The following is a 21,350-nucleotide window of genomic DNA, read 5'->3' as shown; positions in this document are numbered from 1 at the left end:
CATATAGTTTGTGCATCTGTATTCATTTGCATTTTGAAATTACTTCAAGTGTAAATGAAACAGCACAGGGAAATTTTTGCTGTTTTCCTGTAGCATTGAAATGCTTTCCAAATGACTGTTTACTTCTGACTGCTACAAAAAGCTGCCCTTCAGAGTTTTCCACCTTTAGAGGCAGTACGGCATAGTCATGTTGAATAGACTGCAGCTTTTAAAGGCAATTGTGTTCTTCATGTTATGAAACAGTGCAGCATGACAGCCTTTTTAGAGTTCTATACTCATGGCTGGTGGTTTCAAAGTCAAAGTCAAAGTCAACTTTATTGTCAATTCTGCCACATGTTCAGCACATACAGAGAATTGAAATTATGTTACTCTCAGACCCTAGGTGCATACAGATAACATACACACACACAAAAAAAAAGGATGTAAAAATACAAATGGAAATGCAAATGGATACATATAAATAGAGTATAAATGTAGATCTACAAGGCACAACAGATAGAGTGCAAACAGTGCAAATGTAAAGTGAGTAGTGCAAAGAGCTTATCAGACTGTTAAAGTGACAAAGTTAAAGTGACAAAGTTAAAGTGACAAAGTAAACTGTCAGAAAAGGGTAATTTACAGTCCAATTCTGTATGAGGTAGAGCATAGACTAATGCTGCACAGGTGACTGGTGCAGGTCCTGGGGAATAGGGGGTGGGGGTGGGTTGGTGGTGTCAGAGGGTCAAAGTTTGGGAGAGAGTTGAGCTTCCTGACAGCCTGGTGGATGAAGCTGTCCTTCAGTCTACTGGTCCTGGCCTGAAGACTCTGCAGTCTTCTACCTGATGGCAGCAGACTGAAGAAGCTGTGTGTCGGGTGGGTGGGATCACCCGCAATGCAAAGGGCTTTTCGGGTGAGACGGGTGCTGTAGATGTCTTGGAGGGAGGGGAGAGAGACAACAACAATCTTCTCAGCTGCTCTCACTATGCGTTGGAGGGTCTTTCGGCAGGATGCGTTGCAGGCGCCATACCACACATCCTGCTGAAAGACCGTGGAGTGAGTGGAGTGATATGTTTGTTATTGTCTGCAGTGTTTATTTTGCTGTCAATTTCAGCTAAAGTCCTTTAACTTTCATTTATCCTATAAACCTTATACTGATGACCACTCTTTTCTGCTGTTGCTGGTTGAAATATGCAATTGCTTCAGACTCTCCTGTTGTGTCTGTGTGCAATCTGTATCAATGATCCTATAGGATTATTTCCTTTATATCTACACAACACAGTATTTAGTTATTGAACTGTAGCACTAAAAATATTAACACAGTACTAAGTGCTCAGTTTTAGTTTTAAACTCTCATGTAAATGCTTATTCATAGTACAGACTTGACATCACCAAAGTAAATACTTGGAGGAGGAACAGAGGGTGGCAGAACTAAGTTCTGTTATAATTTACATATCAGATGATGACATATTTGAATAGGTAGCAGTTTCCTGCAAAGAAATATGACATGCATGGCTTCCTCTTTTTTAAACAAGAAGTTAGAAATAATGACGTAAAATAAAGTAATACAGGAAATAGGCTAGGCTTCCTAAAGTTTAAGATGCTTATAAAGCCAAAATTGCTGGGTTCAAATTTTAGTGTATATAATTCAAACAGTTTAGAAGCATCAAGCCAGTCTCACTCTTCTCTCACCAGATTGGCATTGTGTAGTAGCAGAAGCCAGAGCTGAGGCAAAACAAGGAGTGCTTGTTTTAGTGGGGGAAGCCGACTCGTTGTTGGATTAGTTACTTTAACAGCCCAGGTTATACCATCACAAAGTGTCTAGTGCTTTGAGAGAAAACGACTTCATGTTTGTATGTGTAGAGCTATTGTTTACATTAAATGTTAGTGAATAAAATAGATACACCCAGGGTTATTAGGGCAATAGGATTCATTTGAGAAAACTGATGTACTGAGAAGTCTGAGAAGGTATATGAGAACATCCTGTCCAAATTGTACAGCAACATATGCAAGAAGAGTTGCTATGATAGCAAGAGAAAATCTTATACAAACAGAAAATAGAAAAATACAGCACCTTTATTTTAATTAGGTTAAAAACAAGACACAGGACTGTATTAATTTCCATACATCAACAGTATAGAGAAAGCAAAAAACATGCTGCATAAGTAAATTCATTATCACACACCTGAAATTAACATGCTCATGCTAATTCAACTGCTTTCCCTCATTGTTGGCCCATAAATTCAAAATGTACCTTCTCTACCATTATTCGTATGTGTCATGATTTCAACTCTAGGTTGTCTCATTGGAAAACAAGCCAATTTAATCACAAATTATAGGCTACACTGAATGGCAGAGCAAAAACATTTGTGCGGTAAAATCACTATTCTTATTCTTTCACAGTAATGAAAATGAATTTGACAAAAGGTGTTAAAACATCTTTGCATTTTTACAGGCCTTTATTTCTTACAGAGGTGTTATTGCTTAACACAAGTGCCTTATGTGAACATCCAGGAAGTTCTTTCCTCTTTGCACTGTCAGCAGTGTTGTATTTAGAAATACGAAAGGGGAATCCACCTCTATTGCACAAACAATTATCTTAGTTTGCAGCAAAGTTTAGGGTTAAGCAAAGGATTAGTTTTGTACCTTTTTATCCATTTCACATAATCCTTGCTTGTTTAAATGAAGTTTCATAAAATTAAGTTAATCTAGGAAAGGAATTCTAAATGTCTAGTAGTTCTTAGTCACGATGACTAAACTCATTCCAGTCTTCAATATTATAATACATCCAGTTAGCTTGACATACTAGTAAGTAATGTAACTTATGTATGAGCTAGGCATATATAAATATCCAAGCCGTATTTCAAAACAGATCATGACCCAACTACACAATGGTAAGGGCCAGTCTATCTGGAGGCATGGGGTCTGTTTTGACTGAAATCCACAAGTCCTCCTCATTCTGGCCACCATTCTTCCTTTTTTTCTTTTTCTTTTCAACCTGTGTCCCTGTCAGTGTGGCAGAATCTCTACAACAGCAACAGTGGCATCCTCTGCAAAGTGATGAGCAGCAGTGACAGCAAACAACCAGGGAAGTGAAGAAAACAAGTAGAGGCAGCAAAAGGAGCACAACAACACACACTGTGTTGTAAATGCCCTCATTGTGTTTGGTGATCATAAGCATCCAAAAAGCATTGAAGAATTCAGCAATCTGCTCCTTCATGGTTCAACAAGAGCCTTGGCTCTCAGGAGGTCATATGCAGATCAAACCAGAAATATCCTTTGTAGTAAATGGGCAGATGTTTATACCACTTCTTCTGGATTTCTATAAGATCTCAGCTTTGTTCACCATAGAAATGGCAATCTTTTTTCTTTCTTGTAGGCTCTTCTAATTAGTTAATTTCAGCATTATTGAATGAGGGATGTCCAGCTGTGGAATTAGTGCTGCTCGACCCTAAAACCAAACACAAACCAAATGCACATTTATCTCTGGTAAATGCTTTGAATACCAGAGCATTTTTTACGTGAAGTCTACCTTTGAAATCACAGAAGATTCTGATATGAATGATGCAAAATCAAGCTTCCACCTGCAGATTAGTCCCTTCTGCTTTGACTCTCCAAGAAGTGATAGAATTCGGACATTTCTGCAGTGAGAGACAGAGGGGTGGTGGATTAAAATCTACGTCCTGTGCACTAGTGGTTTGAAAAAAAATAGGTGGTTTGCCAAGAAGACAGGAAATGGTGTAAACAGGGTAATATTCACAATAAATAAGCTAAAGATTTTCTTTTGATTTTATAGCAATGAAATTGCATATTTGTATATTGGTTACATAACTATTTTTTAGTGGTTTATAATTCATTTAAATAACTATATTAAAAATACACATCTATGGTAATACATAAACAACATCATAAAATTCCTGTACAATGAATATGATGTTTAAAGATGGTCATTATTGTCTATTGAATAATTTGAGTCAAGCTTATAATGGTGTTAGGTTAGAAAACATTTTTGTAAATTCAAAACAGGTCATTTCAAAACAAAAAGTATAATACTGTTGGGAAATCATAGATATTCATGTCTGTTTGAGTACTCTGCTCAAGGAGGTTAACCACTCTGGACTCCCCTGAATAACACATTAAAAAAGAGACACGAATATTAATAAGGACTGATCTAGTTTATTCCCTTAAAGGGGTAGAAGGTCATGATGGACTGTCCTGCTTTTGTTTCAAAGGATGGGATTGTGTCATTAAATTTATAGGAAAAGTCAGTGATATTTTAATAAGGTGTAATGAATTATTTTCCCCAATCCAAGTTGGTGCATTTTCTAGGTCAGGGTTCACCCTTTGCATCCTATCCACAAATTATTCATTTGCCTGGCTGCTTAATTTGTGTCATAGGTTACATTATATACAAGTCTTATTTCCTTATGACAACCAAAGGGTAATTCACCTTCTCCTAGGCAATGATCTAAGAAAAATAAGTAGTATAAGTGCATTAGACTGGCAGAAGCTGTCTTAATTTTACCCCAATGCCATATGCTTTTATAAATGTTCTATTTCATACTTTGCTAATTCTAGCTTCTTCAGAATAGTAAACAGGAAACCTGTCTAAACCACACATAAAGCCAGGTTGGGGCTTAAAAATTTAACTAACTGACTAACTGTACACAAGCTTTGTGTGTTGTGTGTGTGCGTGTATATATATATATATATATATATATATATATATATATATATATATATATATATATATATATATATATATGCGTGTATATATATATATATATACACACACACACACACACAAAGGACAAACATATGTATATATAGTTTTTTCTCCAATTAAATGAATGTTAGTTTGCTAGAGACCAAAATAATCTAATTGTTTATCTGTTGTGTTCTTGTCTTTTGGGAGACTTACAAATCACTTATACTGACAGACTCAAATTTTTGGAAAAAAGTGCAGAAGGATGATAATCTTTATGTAGAATAAAGAGTACTGTTTCCTTAAGGCCACTCTCTGTGCTCGTTAGGGAAGGCCAAGCATTTCGGGAAACAAGCTTTTTGCAATCACTTAGCTTTAATATCTGCACACAGCTGTTTGGAGCTATGCACATAAATGGCTAGCCTTCTGAAACAATTACATCATTTGCTGCTCTTAAACCGATTAAGGCAATGTTTACACAAAGGGAAAAGGCCTTTGAGTTATATTAAAATACTAACTGCTCTCAATTTACAAGTGGCCAGTTTACATTTCTGATAATTTACTACTTATAATCTCCTATTTTTATTACAATCTCCTATTTACTTAAATTTACATAAATTATACAAATAGAGTATATTGTTCTGTAAACAATTTAAGCCTATTAAATGTCGGCAAATAAATCTAAAAGAATGAATATTTAACAGCAAGGCATATGCTTTACATACACATCCTCATAGTCCTTGGATACGTACATATTTTTCTGATACCCGTCTGTTATTTGCTACATGAGTTAGAAAAGAAGTTTCTCACGACATTCACAGATAAAAATGTCAGTCACATCAGTGCAGTAGTACAGGACGTTGAGCGGAAGCAGCATATGCTGAGAAAGCTACTCTTGACTCCATGTAAGCAGTGTGCATGTGACTAAAAGCTGTACACCACAACAGCAAGATCTTATTTCTCAGGAAGCCACAAACACCATCAAAGCTCTGACCTTACCATCTTTGTACACACAAGGTCCAGATGTTTTCCCTCCCATCATACAACCCTCCTCAGATCCTGCCTGATGCTGACACCATGCAAGGTTTGTACTTTATCCACATGTTCATCTGAATACTGCTTAAGTTATGTCCTGTGCCTTCCTTTTGCTATGTGGAGGCCTAGAGTGGAAGAAAGACTCCTGTGTCTCACAAGCTCCTTTGCCTTGCACTCTTGCATTCTTGTGGGTAGGTTATACATTCAACTACTCTCTGATGTCACCGAAGCAGAGAGGGAGGGCTGAAGGAGTAAAACTGTCACAGTGTATGCTCATGAACATGAACTACTTTATAGGGAAAGTACAATAGCTAACATACATGTTTGCACAACAGAGTTTTCTCGAGTTTGCGCTCATATAATCTTTCAGACAGCTGCCATGAACCACTAAAGGTAAAAAATTTTGATAGGCAAATTACTACTCTTACCTACTCTCATAATGTGCTAAAGCCTGGCATTGCAAGCATTGCATGGCTGGATGCTTCAGACATGATGCATACATTTGGTCACGCATAATTTAATTCATCTTATAGTACATGATGACAAAAAAATTCTCAACAAAGGTTGCAAAGATGGCATAAATAGATTTCACTGGAAACAACGTGATCTTTGACTTCAGGAAGAACAAATTAATTCTGTCATTCCAGTTTCTGTTTTAGTCAGTTTTCATTTTGATAAAAAAAGCTATCACAGCTGAAGAAAGTTCACATTATATTTGAGTAGATAAAAAGCTAATATATTTTAAAATATTTTATATATTTTAAATATAAAATATTGCTCAGGGATCTGTATGTGCTAAAAACATAAAAGCAGAAAACCAGAAAACATAAATCTATTTTCTACACACATCATAACGAGGTCAGCAGGTCTGTACAGGATGCAGAACTGAAAGTGTGTCTTAGGGTGTGACTCTGGCCAAATGAAGCAAAGAGCTGCAAAATAAATAAATAAATAAAATAATGTTGACACGTCACCCTAATAACTATCATTGTGAATGATTATAAATTTATTACATAAAATACTGTATATGATATATACAGTGCATGTAATATATAATATTACAATTACCTGATTTCACAGCCTAGGGGATGTGACTCTTAATTTAGATATCGTGATGAACTAAACTTACCTCCACAGGAAATTTGTTCACTTTAGAGGAAGTTAGACATGTACGCAGATGAACTGCACCAACATTTCCCAAAGCCCTGAATCTAAGACCAACCCTATGTTAGACTTCACAACGTCATGTGGTACATACAAAAGAACACATTGTTACAGAGAACTGAAGCAAGCAGACCTCCAGAAACCATGCTCTAAGCTGTTCTCCAGCCTGATTTCATCCTGCAGGGCATAAAAAGCACATTGCCTTACTGAATAACTCAATAAAAGAACATGTTGGAGCTCAGGTTATAAGCTGCCCTTTTAGTGAAAAATAAATCACACTGGCACACTGTTTGGAGAAGCCAAATATAGCAAGAGCTGTTGCTAACTAGCGGCAAACACACCATGAGTCAGGCAAATGAAATGTATCAGCTTAGTACTGTGGGGGGAGGGGGGGAGGGGGCTGGAGAAAACATCATCTTTCTTTCTTTCTTTTTTACTTTCCACATGAAACATCTTAATTATATGGAACAGAGTATTTATGTATCAGGTTTTCTCAAGAAATTGTGAAAAGCCACACTGCAGTATCATGTCCTTGCATTCACCTCCCAGAGTGACAACAGGCTTCCTCTTTTTTCTTTTGGGCTTTACATTAGTTGTAACCAACCACATTTCACAAGGCTGACGTGCCCACAGATAGAGACTTCAGTTTAATGTGAAATACACAAAAGGGAAGCAAAAACTGCATTCTGACTTGATTTTGATTTTACTATTTCTATTACCTATATTTACACCCCAAACTTTAGGAGTAAATCTCTGGGCAAGATTTTAATAAATAGTAATTTTAAGCCTAAACTAATAGAAGATTAGCACACCTGTAAAAACCTTAGGAAAATAGACCAGAATAGGACAAACATGGGGCATACAGCACACAACATCAAAAAAACAAAACAAAACAAAACAAAATTGGTCCTTCCTGCAATCTATGTCAGTGCTTGTTTGTGTGCAAAAAGCTTTTCAAATCGCTGCTTGGCAGATTCCAGTTTGCTATGCCTGTCAACATTGCCAAAAAATTGCTGAGAGTGATGGCAAAGTTTAACTCTCAAGGTAATAAATTAATTATTGGGTAAGAGGTCAGCTGCAATTATGCTAGATTTAATTTAAACTTAATCAAGTAAAACTGCGAATAAAACTAAAATAACTTTATCTCACTCTTTCTTTTATCATTCTAACACTAATCTAGGACATTACCTCTCTCCACCAGCAGAGGTCAGGTTAGGGAATTCTATTGGAACCTCTGCCATTCCACTTTCCGTTCACTTTAGGACTCCAGTATATTAACATACAAGCATTATAGTTGTGTTTGACCTGTTTGCATTGTAAAGTCTGTATTCTGGGTACTGCTTGGTTTAGATTTTCTATTAAAGTGCCTCCGCACATGAATCCTATCTCTCTCCAAGTCTGATGCCCAGTGAGCTATTTGCGGACACATAAATTGTGACATAATTCAAATGAAAATGCTAATCGCGTATTACCATTTGCATTTTCATTTACACAAACGTACAATGTCTGCCAAATTTAAAATGGAATAGCAAAGTCCATTTACAATTGCATTTCCCATGTCTTAAGAGTTATGACCCTGTCATATCCATATAGCAATAGCAATTACTCCATTTCATTTCCACGGCGTTGGGTATGGGGCATGCCAAAATTCAAATGGAGTCGCAATTTCCTTCATATTTCCATTTCCGATGTCTTTCACAGAAACCTGTCAATCAGTATTGGGGGTGGGAGTAATACCGTGGGGCGTGTTTGTATTTGGAAGTGACGTCAGTCACAGTCGACCGCATTCTAGAGCGTCATTCGGTCAACAGCCAAGCAGGAAAATGTGCTGAACAGACGATTGTGCCGATGCTTTACGCCCTCCAATGCTTCAAGACAATGCATATTCCTTAGCAGATATTGGAAGTTTGTATCTATCTAAAAATTCTGTATATGAAAGTAGATAACTTATGGTGAAAAAAAAAAACTGTCACCAATAATTTCTAATAACTTCAATTATTTCTAAACCTATATTCAAAAAAAGTGTTTTATTTTTATAATTCCAAGGCATTGGAAATGCAAATACAAGGGGAATTGCGATTCCATTTGAATTCTGGCAGGCTAGATACGCGTTGCCAAGGAAGTGAAATAGCAAATGGGGTAATTGCTATTGCTATTTCAATTGACAGACTCATAACTTGTAAGATATAGGAAATGCAACTGCAAATGGACTTTGCTTTCAAATGGACATCAAATGGACTTTGCTTTCCATTTGAAATTTGGCAGCCATTGTACTTTTGTGTAAATGAAAATGCAAATGCTGATATGCAATTTGCATTTTCATTTGAATTGTTTCATTTGATGACTTTCCTCAGAAGGCCTCACAAATACACAACAAATTGCATCACTATTAGGCTGGTTGTCACAGTTGCAATAATTTGCAGTATTTCCCTCACATTTTTGTCTCCACAAGGGTTTCAGAGACAGAATTTTAAAACATAGCTGCCTTTAATACTTTTATGTCCCACAAAAATGTATTGTATTACTGCTGTGTGATTACTAATCAGCAATTCATTATTATTTAGTACACAAGAACTATGGTACGTCCATGATTTTGATAGATTAGTGACCATGGTTTCTATAGTTAAAAAACAAACAAACAAACAATCTTGGTTAATTTAAGGGATGTTCTGCATTGTACCGCTTGGGTCCAGTTACACTAGGCATAGTTTTCTATCTGTAATGCCCTGTTTCTTCAGTACTAAAAGTCTCAAGATAAAAGGAGGAGGATGCAAAGTCTTTTTTCAAAGATAAACAAGCTGATAGAAAGAAAGAGAGAAAGAGAGAGAGAGACACTGAGAGAGGAAGTGTATTTCAAAGACCCCATGAATGGCTGAAAGAAATTCAAATTCAAAACTTATTATGGTATACTTAGCCTGAGGGAGTACTCCTCTGTGCTTGCACCATATGCTATCTCTATAAAAGAATAAAAGCCTCAAAACCTGTCCAATGCAAGATGGTTCAAAAACAAATGTTGCCTAGGAGCATCGATTTCAACATGGCTGGGAAGCTCTGAAAGCCCTCATTTGTACAGAGTGACCTCTTGCTCCAGGCCATTTTAAGCCTTTTTTCTTCTATGTTGCCTTGTGCCCTACAAACTACATTCAAGAGACAACAAAACGACCATGATCAAATGATTCTTGACTTACAGAGTGCAATCTTTAAATTCTAAATATTTACAGTTTTGTTGTTTTTCTTTCTTTAACGTATTTTGACACCTCAGTTTCAAGAAACCATAAATATCTTTCCACACAGAGGACTCAAAATAGTGAATTAAAATCATGCTAAAATAGCCTACATTGTGCCACACATTATGAGTTCAGGACCTGGATTTCATATCTTATGGCTTCATTAAGTTGTGTGATCTTGATATAAAAAAATTAACTACAAAATAATAGAATGCACTGGATCAAATACTGTTTTATGAGCTGCTAAATAGTGAGAGTTTATGCTGTTGATGGGTAAATTTGGACAAATTTGCAGTGATGAATGTGATAATTACTATGAGGACTATTCAAGCACAATATATTGGCAATATACCAGGCTCCCATTACATGTTTATTTCAACGCTTGGCGTTTTCTCATTCATACTGTATATCATATTAGTCTTTTCTGTTTTTCATTTTTAAATTGTTAGGTTGGTTTTATGTTATTTCAAATTACATTTGACAACAAAGAAAAAACTGTTTTAAGATGGAGTTCTTCTACATGTTACTGAGAAACCTCAGTCTCCAACATCTTCAACACTTCTACTCAAGAAAAATCTGGCAAGATTAGATATGTGAGGTCAATTTAATTATGTGAAATGCACAGCTGGAAGATTGACTTAAGCAGGTGCTTAACCTATGTCTGAATACGTGTAATTTCCCAGTGTGTATATTGTCTTTGGACTTATTCACTGACTTAAGTTGCCAAATCTGAATATGGCCAAAACTATATATATTGAAGGAATCTGCCTGCCTCCTTTTAAAAAAAGATTTTAACCATGAAGTCCTGTTCAATACTTCAGTCGTAAATGTGCCATAGGCCTATAAAATGTTTTTAATTTTACATTTGTCTAATTTATTTTCAAAATACACAATATATTCAATTCAATTCAATTTTATTTGTATAGCGCTTTTAACAATGGACATTGTCACAAAGCAGCTTTACAGAAATAAATGGATTCACAAAAATATATTGTAAATATTTAAAACGTATTATATATATATCTTATCTTCATCTTAATTCATAATGATATAAACAATATTTATGGAAGTAGTCATATAAAACTCCATCACTTGCCTGGACATCATCTTGTTGACAGGTGGGTCATGCAAAAGGGACCAAATAGGGGGTTTAGTCTTTACAGCATTTATGGTTTAAAATGACCTAAACAGAATGCAAATATGAAATAAGATTTTTTTTTTCAGATTCACTGAATACATTGAGGGAAAAAATCTTTTATACAGTAGAGTGTTCAAAAATTGTGATCTGAAAGAAAACCTAAGGGTTAACTTATCATACTTGTCCGATCTAGTCTAGGATTCTAGCAATCTCGAACTACCAAATGGCTTGAAAAAAAAATCTGAAATATTACTCCATGAGAATCCAAACCACTGAACTTATCTTCATACAAATGCTGCGTCACGTAGTTGTCAAATAATATTACACCCTTTCCCAGCTGCAATGATGGTGTGAAACAGCTTTTTTTTTAAATTTTTTTGCATACCAATTTTTTATTCCATATATATTAACTATCATTTTTTACATATTAATATTCACTCAGTATGTATACTATGGCCAAAAGTTTGTTGTTTGTGGACACCTGACCATCACACTCACATGTGGGCCTTCCCAAAACTGTTACCACAACTGTTACCACAAAACTGGAAGCATACAATTGTGTAGAATATCTTTGTATGCTATAGAATTACAATTTCACTTCACTGGAATTAAGGGGCCCAATCATGTTCAAGCATGCCCCTGTGAACAAAGTGAGCTCCATAAAAACATAGTTTTCCTCAGAAAACTTTAGGACCCCAAAAAATTAATGTTATGTTTTGACTACAGCTATTACTTCAGCAGTAATGTAGGTTGGTACTAACCACTGCACACCAGGAACACCCCACAAGACCTGCCATTTTGGAGATACTCTGACTCAGTCGTCTAGCCATCAGAATTTGGCCCTTGACAAAGTTACTCTGATCCTTACGCTTGCCCATTTTTCCTGCTTTCAACACATCAACTTTGTGAACTGACTGTTCACTTGCTGCCTTATATGTCCCACCCCTTGACAGGTGCCATTGTAAACAGATAATCAATATTTTTCACTTCACCTCTCAGTGTTTTTAATGTTATGGCTGATCAGTGTATATGTATGTATATATACATAAACACATATACACACACCGATCATATATACAGTATATACTGTTCTGATAACATCCTGCTGAGAGAGGCCACTGCCATTAGGAAATACCATTGCCATGAAGGGGTATACTTGGTCTGCAACAATGTTTTGGTAGGTGGTATGTGTCAAATTAACATCCACATAAATGCCAGGATCCAAATTTTCCCAACAGAACATTGCCCAGAGCATTACACTGCCCCCGCCAACATGCCTTCTTCCCATAGTACATCCTGGTGGTACATCTTCCCCAGGTAAGCGATGCACATGCACCGGCCATCCAGATGATATAAAAGAAAATGTGATTCATCAGACCATGCCACCTTCTTCCATTACTCCATGGTCTAGTTCTGATGCTCACGTGCCCATTGTAGGCACTTTAGGTGGTGGACAGGGGTGAGCATTGGCACTCTGACCGGTTATGTGTCCCATAAACAGCAAGCTGCGATGCATTGTGTGTTCTGACACCTTTCAATCATAGCCAGAATTAACTTTTTCAGCAATTTGTGCTACAGTAGCTCTTATGTGGGGTGGGACCAAATGGGCTAGCCTTCGCTCCCCATGCACATCAATGGGCCTTGGGCACCCATGAGCCTGGTTCACTGGTTGTCCTTCCTAACCCACTTTTGGTAGGTACTAACCACTGTATACTGGAAACACCTGCCATTTTGGAGATGACCCAGTCATCTAGCCATCACAATTTGGCCCTTGTCAAAATCGCTCAGATCCATACACTTGCCCATTTTTCCTGCTTTCATCAACTTTGAGAACTGACTGTTGACTTGCTGCCTAATATATCCCACTCCTTCCACTGTAATGAGATAATCAATGTTATTCATTTCTCCTTCACACACACACACACACACACACACACACACATATATATATATATATATATATATATATATATATATATATATATATATATATATATATATACACAGTATGTTTTAGGGGAGATGCACTGTTTTGAGTGTGGCGATTAGGCATGTATGGTTCTCCTGTCCCTTTAGAGTTGAAACAGAGAGCGAGAATGCTGTAAAGGATGGGGTGATGGCTGAGGTTCGGGTAAGTAAAATCAGGGTGAGGAGAATGTAACAACTTCCTGATGGTACTGAGAAAATGAGTAAAACTGAGGGCATTTCAAGGCTGTTGTTACTGATAGTGAGAATGCTGGGGTACAGGTGTTAGGGCAGACTGATGTGGAGAGTTTGGAGATAGTAGGTAAGATGAGCAGTGTAGATAGTGCAGAGGGTTTAGGCTCAGACTCTACTGCTGAGCTGAGTAATGGTAGGACAGTGATATCAGGAGTGGCACGGCAAACAGTAGAATTAGTTGATGAGGAAATGAACAATGATGATGCTTTGTCTGACTTTTTAGATGTATCAGATCTCTCTCAGATAGTTTATGATCAGGTGTACTCTTTAGAAGAGATCAGCGATTTCTTGGATGAGACTTTTGGAAAAATAGTTGATGTACGGAATTTCTTTTCAGATGAGACTTCAATTCGTTATTGGCAGTGTATGGTTGGAGAAGACACACTGAGCCAAAGGAAGAGATTCTGTTTAAAAAAGATCCTCACTAAGCTAAGGAGAACAAAATGAAACAAAATGAAACAAAACCTAATAAATAGACCAATATCAGGGGTAGCTTATCTTTTTTCAAAATATTTGGATCTAAACATTTTGTCTACTATTGAATTGGAAAAAGAATACTAGTAGTATTCTTCTTAATATTGTAAATGCATTTGATTTAATGAATGTGTGGAGGAGCAGAAACCAGTTAGTTAAGTGGTAAACATGGGTTAACTTGATAGACTCTAATATTACTGCTGCAAGACTGGATAGAATATATGTAAGTAATTCAGATAATAACAGACTCGTTAATCCCTCTATATTCCCTAATGGTTTCTCTGATCATCACATAGAGACCGTAGATTTTAATACTGCAACTCTACCACACCTGAAATATTACTGGCACTTTAACATTAAGCTATTACATCTTTTTGTGATAAATTTTGTAGGTTTTGGGAAATTTGGGAATTGAATAAGGATAATTTTGAAAATCTGACTCAAGAGTGGGAGGTAGGGAAATCAAGATCAGGTGTTTTGCTAATAATTTGGATATCATACCACTGCTGGGTTGAAGAAGAATATTGCACAGTTGGAAAAGGATATCAGTGATATGGAAAGTTTGATGTGGATGATGGGGGTGTAAATAATGATTTAAAAAGAAAGAAGCTCGAGCTGAAATCCTTACTGGAAGAGAGAGTAAAGGGTGCTTTAATTAGAGCCAGAAAAAAGCACAGAAAAAGCATATACTTCACCTTCACTGGGAAAATGGGACATTAACCTAAGATCCTATGGAAATAAGAAGAATGGCCACTGACTTATGCTGAACTGTTCGGATCTACTCATTGTGAACCTGGGAGTATGGACTTCCTAATTTGGAAACTGAGGACAAAAAGACATTGGATACAATGATTACCTTTGATGAGGCTGTTCAGCAGCTTTCAGCAGGGCGCACACCTTGAGAAGACTGTCTACCAGCTGAATTTTACAAGAAATTCTGGAGTATTATAGGTGAAGACTTTTATAAGGTAATTTATGAATGTTTTGAGAGGGGCATATTAACCAATAGTTGTCAGTGGGCTGTGTTATCGCTGCTGCCAAAAATGGAGACTTGGGGTTATTGAAGAACTGGTGCCCTGCATCTTTAATGTGCCTTGATTAGAAAATTTTGCCTAAGTGGCCAATAGGCTTAAAAATTGTTTGAATCTTGTTGTCAAAAGAGAGCAAACATATTATGTTCCAGGCCATACAATCATGGATCATTTGTTTCTAATAAATGATGTTATTGATGTTTCTTAATCTTAATGTTGTTTTTTTATCTTGATCAAGAGAAAGCATTTGTTTGAGTAGCATATGATTACCTTTTTAATGTTTTAAAAGCATTTGGGTTTGGAAATAAGTTTATTTCATGGGTAAAGTTGTTGTACCCTGGGGCTTCAATGCTGAAGATGGGAAGAGGGCTGAGTTGCCCAGGACTTGTTAAGATTCGACCGGGTTGTCGAATCTCAGGGGAACTCTATAGCCTAGTGATGGAGCCTCTATTGTATAAATTAAGAAATAATTTGAAAGGTTATACCAGGAGACTCCACAGAGTCATGCTGTTCTGTATTGTCTTATGCCAATGATGTTACTGTTTTTATTACAGGGCAGGAGGATATCCAAACACTCTGTTGGAGCTTAGCTGTATGAAAAAGCCTCCTCTGCTAAAGTTAACCGGGCGAAAAGTGAGGAATTTGTTGTGGGTCCCTGGAGTAATGGTGGGCCACCTCAGCTTCCAGGGGGCTGCAATGGGGAAGAGAAGGCATTAAAGTTCTCGAAGTGTTTTTGGGTACAGAAGGGTATAGGCAAAAGAATTGGGAGGTATGCTGGAAAAGGTGTCAGCCAAGTTGTCTAAATGGAAATGGCTATTACCTGAGCTATCCTATAGGGGTAGAGTCTTGGTTACAAATAACCTGGCTGCCTCCATGTTATGCCATAAGTTGAATGTGCTAGAACTACCAGATGATATAAAAGTTAAGACAAATACAACTGGTGGAATTCTTTTGGTCTAGGCAGCATTAGATTCATCGGTCTGCATTATTATTAAGTTAATATTTAATATTAAATTAAGTTGGATTAATACTTTTTGACTACGGGCTGCACAGAGACTGTTATATGAGGAAGATATGGGGTACACCAAGGTGGCTTGTGCTCTTTTAAGGAGAACATCAGGTCTCAGTTACGATAAACAATTATTGTTATTGAGACTGAATGAGCTATACGTGAGCAACTTGCCTCCATTTAAGAGTTTAACTCCATGTTGAGAGTTTGGTAAATGAATTTGAAATTGAGCTAAGATTAAGGCTGATGATGGATGGAAATAGATGGAGAAAGAACAGCTGCATCACTGAAAGTATCTCATCAGACTGTTCTAAGAAGAGTAAAGGTTTGGAGGTGGTCAGAATTGTTGGGCCAGAGGAAGAATGACTCATAATCGCACTGTGTCACCCAGACATAATCTAGTGTCACCCAAAAGAGGATGGGTTCCCTTTTGAGTCTGGTTCCTCTAAAGCTTTCTTCCTCATGTCGTCTTAGGGAGTTATTTCTTGCCACTGTCACCTCTGGCTTGATCATTACAGATAAATCTAAATCTGCATCTGGATTTCTGTAAAACTGCTTTGCGGCAAGGTCCTTTGTTATGCTATATAAATAAAATTTATATATATATATATATATATATATATATATATATATATATATATATATATATATATATATATACAGTGAATGAAGCAATAAAGATGTGATTGAAATGTAGACTTTCAGCTTTTAATTCAAGGGGTTTAACAAAAATATTGCATTAACAGTTTAATAATTACAACAATTTTTTACATAGTCCCTCCATTTTCACAGGCTCAAAAGTAATTGGATAATTGACCGATAAGCAGTTTCATGGACAGGTGTGGCCTGTTTCCTTGTTATTTCATGACAAATTAAGGAGATAAAAGGTCTGGAGTTGATTCCAAGCATTGAATTTGCATGTGGTAGCTATTCATGGGAACTCTCAATATGCAGTTCAAAGAGGTGTCGAGGCAAGTGAAGGAGGCCATCATTAGGCCGAAAATACAAAACAGACCTAGATAGCAGAAATGACCAAATCAACAGTTTGGTACATTCTTACGAATGCAATGGCAAGCTCATCAACACCAAAAGGCCTCGAAAGACAACTAAAGTGGATGATTGCAGATTCTTTCCTTGGTGAAGAAAAAACCCTTCACAACATCTAACCAGGTCACTCTGGAGGAGGTAGGCATATCAGTATCAAAGTCTACAATCAAGAGATGTAAATATGTAAAAAGGTACAGCGAAAGCAACCCAAAAGCTTAATTAAATAAAAAATGTTGAAATCCTTTCAACACAATTAGCACTGCTTGACTCTGTAGTACACAGTTGTGGAAGAGTACTGACTCATAATTGCACTTTCTGGTGTCACTCAAAAGAGGATGGGTTACCTTTTGAGTCTGGTTCCTCTCAAGGTTTCTTGCTCTTGTTGGGTACATGTACTTTTGTGCTCCTTCAACTTTCTATTTTTAGATCTGAAATCAAATTTGGGAAAATGTCTCTGTCTGGTTTTCTTATTCATAAGAATAAATACAGCAATCATTAAAGGCTTTACATTGCTTTCATAAAAATATTAATATTAATTAAAGTAACAAATACATTATATGATTTCTTTTCTTTTTTTTTACAGATTATGTTTATTTTAAAACTGTTTAATTTAATGACATCTCTTTTGACCTTCTTGAAGAACACAGAGCTGAGAGTGCCCCACCCCAAACTTTCAGGATTCCTTTAACTGCAGCTGCAGCAGCTGCTGACATAATAATAATAATAATAATAATAATAATAATAATAATAATAATAATATAGCCTAAATAAAAAAGAACTAAAGCATTTTGAGTAGTTTTTGTATTTTGTATTTTGTAGTTTTTGAGTAGATAGTATTCCTGTTACAACGCAATCAGTTACAATTTCTTTGAGCAACACATCGAGCTTTTTAACTGTTTAATGTGGATCGTACAGAAGACTCGAGTTTACAGGACTGAGGAGTTTACGCGTTTCAGTTTCTTAGTAACATAAAGTGCATTTTTGTCTCGTTAACTTCAAGAGAAAGAGAAGAAATAGAGCCTGGTGAGGGAACGACTGTATAAAGCTCCAAAATGTAACAGGAACTAACTAACTGTTCTTACTGATCTTTACAAAGGGCCTTGGGACTCTTTCCATAAATGTTAAATAAATGTCTCCTAACAGAAAACTAAACCATATATACACATTTTTAATCTGTTTCTATGGAGCGTCTGCCATACAAGTCCCTGTGAAAGAGCTGCTACTATAGAAACGATGACGATTTGCGTATTTCACCATGGAAAAGTTAGTTTTATACTGGACATTCGCTGCACATTAGAGATTGTCTCTTTCTTTTTCTCAAGAAATAAACACATAAAATGACAAAACTTGGACAGAGAACCAAGAACAATCGAATATACTTAAAAAAAATTCTCCCGTTGAAGCTCGCTGAAGTTTCCATAAATGTTAAGAACCACAGTTCACCAGCGCTTTATAGTAATGCCGTCAGTAAGGGACCGTCTAAAAAGTGCTTAACATAGGCAACTCTGTAAGATTCTATCAAGATTATAGCCGTCTATAGGAGGATATCTGACGTATTGCAGTATTCGGATACAGCACGCATTCGGTACAGTGGGATATAACATGTTATATGTATTTTTTTATTTTAATGGTTTTATTTAAGATGAGGCATACATGTAAAACCAAAGGCACAGTGATAGACTCTATTATTCCTATCAACTACAGCCAATAGATTAAAAAAAAAACAAAACTCTTTTTTTTTTTTTTCCTCTGTGCTTGATCACACGCATGTCCAATACAGTGATTCAGAAGAACATTGTGTGTTTTGCTGGTGTGGGGATCTGTGTTTTCTTGTTGGTGGTTACCTGCACTGATAATCAGTGTGGAGATCATGTGATCTGCATTGTGTGGCTGCTTGTCTTGGGTCACATGAGGCATGTCACATGACACATCAGGAGATTATAAAGTTTGGCTTGTGGAGTTCACACTCTCTTGCTGCTGCCATTTGCTACTGCAACTAGACTCCCGTCATACAGGTAATGGAGTGACTAGACTGTGTTTTAATTGATATAGGAACTGAATTCTCATGTTCTGTTTTAACTTTATCAGGGTGACTGCTAGAACAATGTGTTCCACTCTTCATGAAGGACACAGGTGACTGCGTGGCATTTGAAGGACTTGTGGCCTCCTATTGAGTTGCTGGGCTGCAGACACTCTGGTAGTTTGTCTTATGTGATTTCGTTTTTTAAATTGTTTTATATTGGTATTTAAAATGTGTTGATTATGTACTTGTATTTGTAGCACTGGAGTGCCCCATTTTATCTTCCTGGGTTATTGTGCTGTGGGGAGTATTGAACACTCTTGCAAAGTAGGCCAATACTTCTTGTATGTTGGTTTTATGTGTGCTGGTGAATGAAATTGGGGATTAATGTGCATTATTTCTTTTTAAAGGGACCAGGCCAGCCACTGTTTTATTGTCAGTGTACAAGTCTTTTTTTTTTTTTTTTTTTTTTAGTTTGTTTGTTGGTTGTTTTGTTTGCCTTTGGCTTTGTCCTTTTTTTTTTTTTTTTGGTCCTTGGTCTAGTGTAACCCTGCCTTGACCAAGCCAGCGCGGTGGTCATTGTGTTGGGAGCTGGCTGTTCTCCTCTTTTTGTCTCTGTATAGGTTCTCTGTACAAGGCCGGATCTGCACCTCACTACTGCTCCTTTCAGTTGGGGGCTGCACTGAGGGGACACTATTTTGGTGTGTACTGGTAACATGCAACACGGTGTGGTATTTTGTAGTGGTAATTACTGACCTTGTGTGTGCCGTGTTTGCTATGTTGCATGCTTGTATGGTGTTGGGTTTGTTGTGTCTGTCTCTCTCACCAGGGCCTCCTAGGAGAGGAGCTGTGGGTGCCGTGCCGACCCGACCTTATTAGTTTGAGAATCTCCGGCCAGTTTCCCTTCGTCTCTTTTTCACATTAGCAATTGTACCTATTCAAAATTGTAATAAATTTGAGCTTGTGTACATGCCTTGTGTAAGCTGTTTCTTTGCGGGCAGGGTCTAGAATCGGCCACACTACAGAGAGAAAAGGGGTTTCCCCCGCCCATTTTAGGGGGTGGCGTAGTCAGACAGTAAAGTACATGTAGGAATTCTGCGCGTCAGGTACCACACTGGTAGTGGCATAACCAGAAATTAATTTCGCTGGTTATTATTATTATTATTACGAAATATGAAAATTACCATTGTTATCCTGATCTGTACAATTAAACTGGTAAGTATGATGGGCTTGTGCATTTCAGGTGGATGTTGGATAGCAGTAGGAGCAGTGATGACACTTATTATTTATTTAATCATTTAAGGAACAATCTAATTTTTAATTATCATTTCTCATTAATGATTGAAGCTTCTTTGATTCTGATGTGTCATATATTTTAGGAACAGGAGAAATACAGGAAAGTGGGTGCTATGGGTTGTTTGGGGGCTTAAATTAAATTAAAAGCAACACAATATCTAGTTGCTGTAGTTTATAGAGATAACAGAATTTACTGTACTGTATATTTTACTTGAATTTATATGTGCACCTCATACAATCAAAAAATTAAATTATTTTTTTTCTCTTTTTTGCCAAATAAAACCAAAATTTAAAAATCCAAATGAAAGGATCCAAAAAAATGAAAGGCATTGATTTTTTTAAAATTTTTTTGCTAAAAAATAAAACATTTAAAAGCATTAAAAAACTAATTTTATTTCATGAATATATGAATTTTATTTATTTATTTTTTTCTTCTGGACAAAATTTCAAAAACACTTGATATCTTGATAACAACCACGTTTACTGAAAGAGGAAGAGCTACATCATATGTCTGAGCACATAAGTGAGTGAAAAACAAAACAATTAGTGTTGTAGTCTGGTTTATTAGTGTATGATGCCGCACTGCCAAACTGCAAAGTATATTTAAAAGAAAACATGGCTGTTGAATAATAGATAGTTTCTTAATTGGGCATGGGCACCCAAGGCTCACTGATGCATGTGGGGAGCAAAGTCTAGTCGTCTGTTCTGAACCCCCAGAAGGGATACTGTAGCACAGATTGCTGAAAAAGTTAATGGTAGCTATGATAGAAAGGTGTCAGAACATGTGGATTTTACTTTGACACATACCAGCTTCCCTAAACATTGTTGCAGACCAAGTACATCCCTTCATGGCAATGGTACTCCCTAATAGCAGTGGCCTCTTTCAGCAGGATAATGCCCCCTGCGACACTGCAAAAATTGTTCAGGAATGGCTTGAGGAACATGATAAAGAATTAAATGTGTTGACATGGCCTCCAAATTCCCCAGATCTCAGTCTGATCGAGCATC

At 36.7% G+C, this 21,350-nt stretch overlaps 1 protein-coding gene and 1 long non-coding RNA gene across 5 annotated transcripts; one reads left to right on the top strand and one right to left on the bottom strand.

Moving 5' to 3' along the window:
* Window positions 1–2,034: 2,034 nt before the first annotated feature.
* On the bottom strand, window positions 2,035–7,155 carry LOC113539772 (uncharacterized protein KIAA0040). Of its 3 annotated transcripts, XM_034304136.2 has the most exons (4): window positions 6,846–7,155; window positions 6,564–6,648; window positions 3,509–3,617; window positions 2,035–3,427 (listed from the first exon to the last, which is right to left on the bottom strand). In XM_034304136.2, the coding sequence occupies exon 4, from the start codon at window positions 3,194–3,196 to the stop codon at window positions 2,861–2,863; it is 336 nt and encodes a 111-aa protein (XP_034160027.1). In that variant the 5' UTR covers window positions 3,197–3,427; window positions 3,509–3,617; window positions 6,564–6,648; window positions 6,846–7,155; the 3' UTR covers window positions 2,035–2,860. The 3 variants fall into 3 exon arrangements, with proteins under 3 accessions (XP_034160027.1, XP_026791617.1, XP_034160028.1); XM_026935816.3 differs by lacking the exons at window positions 6,564–6,648; window positions 6,846–7,155 and adding an exon at window positions 5,681–6,001; XM_034304137.2 differs by lacking the exons at window positions 6,564–6,648; window positions 6,846–7,155 and adding an exon at window positions 5,434–5,558.
* On the top strand, window positions 5,650–20,014 carry LOC117597207 (uncharacterized). 2 transcript variants are annotated; one of them, XR_008301689.1, is made up of 2 exons: window positions 5,650–5,765; window positions 19,115–20,014. It is a non-coding gene; the product is annotated as an uncharacterized LOC117597207 (long non-coding RNA). The 2 variants fall into 2 exon arrangements; XR_008301688.1 differs by lacking the exon at window positions 5,650–5,765 and adding an exon at window positions 17,907–19,041.
* The last annotated feature ends 1,336 nt before the right edge of the window (window positions 20,015–21,350 follow it).

The sequence above is a fragment of the Pangasianodon hypophthalmus genome, chromosome 4 (assembly GCF_027358585.1).
Source record: "Pangasianodon hypophthalmus isolate fPanHyp1 chromosome 4, fPanHyp1.pri, whole genome shotgun sequence".
In the NCBI taxonomy this organism is placed as follows: Eukaryota; Metazoa; Chordata; class Actinopteri; order Siluriformes; family Pangasiidae; genus Pangasianodon; species Pangasianodon hypophthalmus.
Note: the sequence above shows the minus strand (reverse complement) of the source record. Positions and strands in the feature narration are given on the sequence as shown.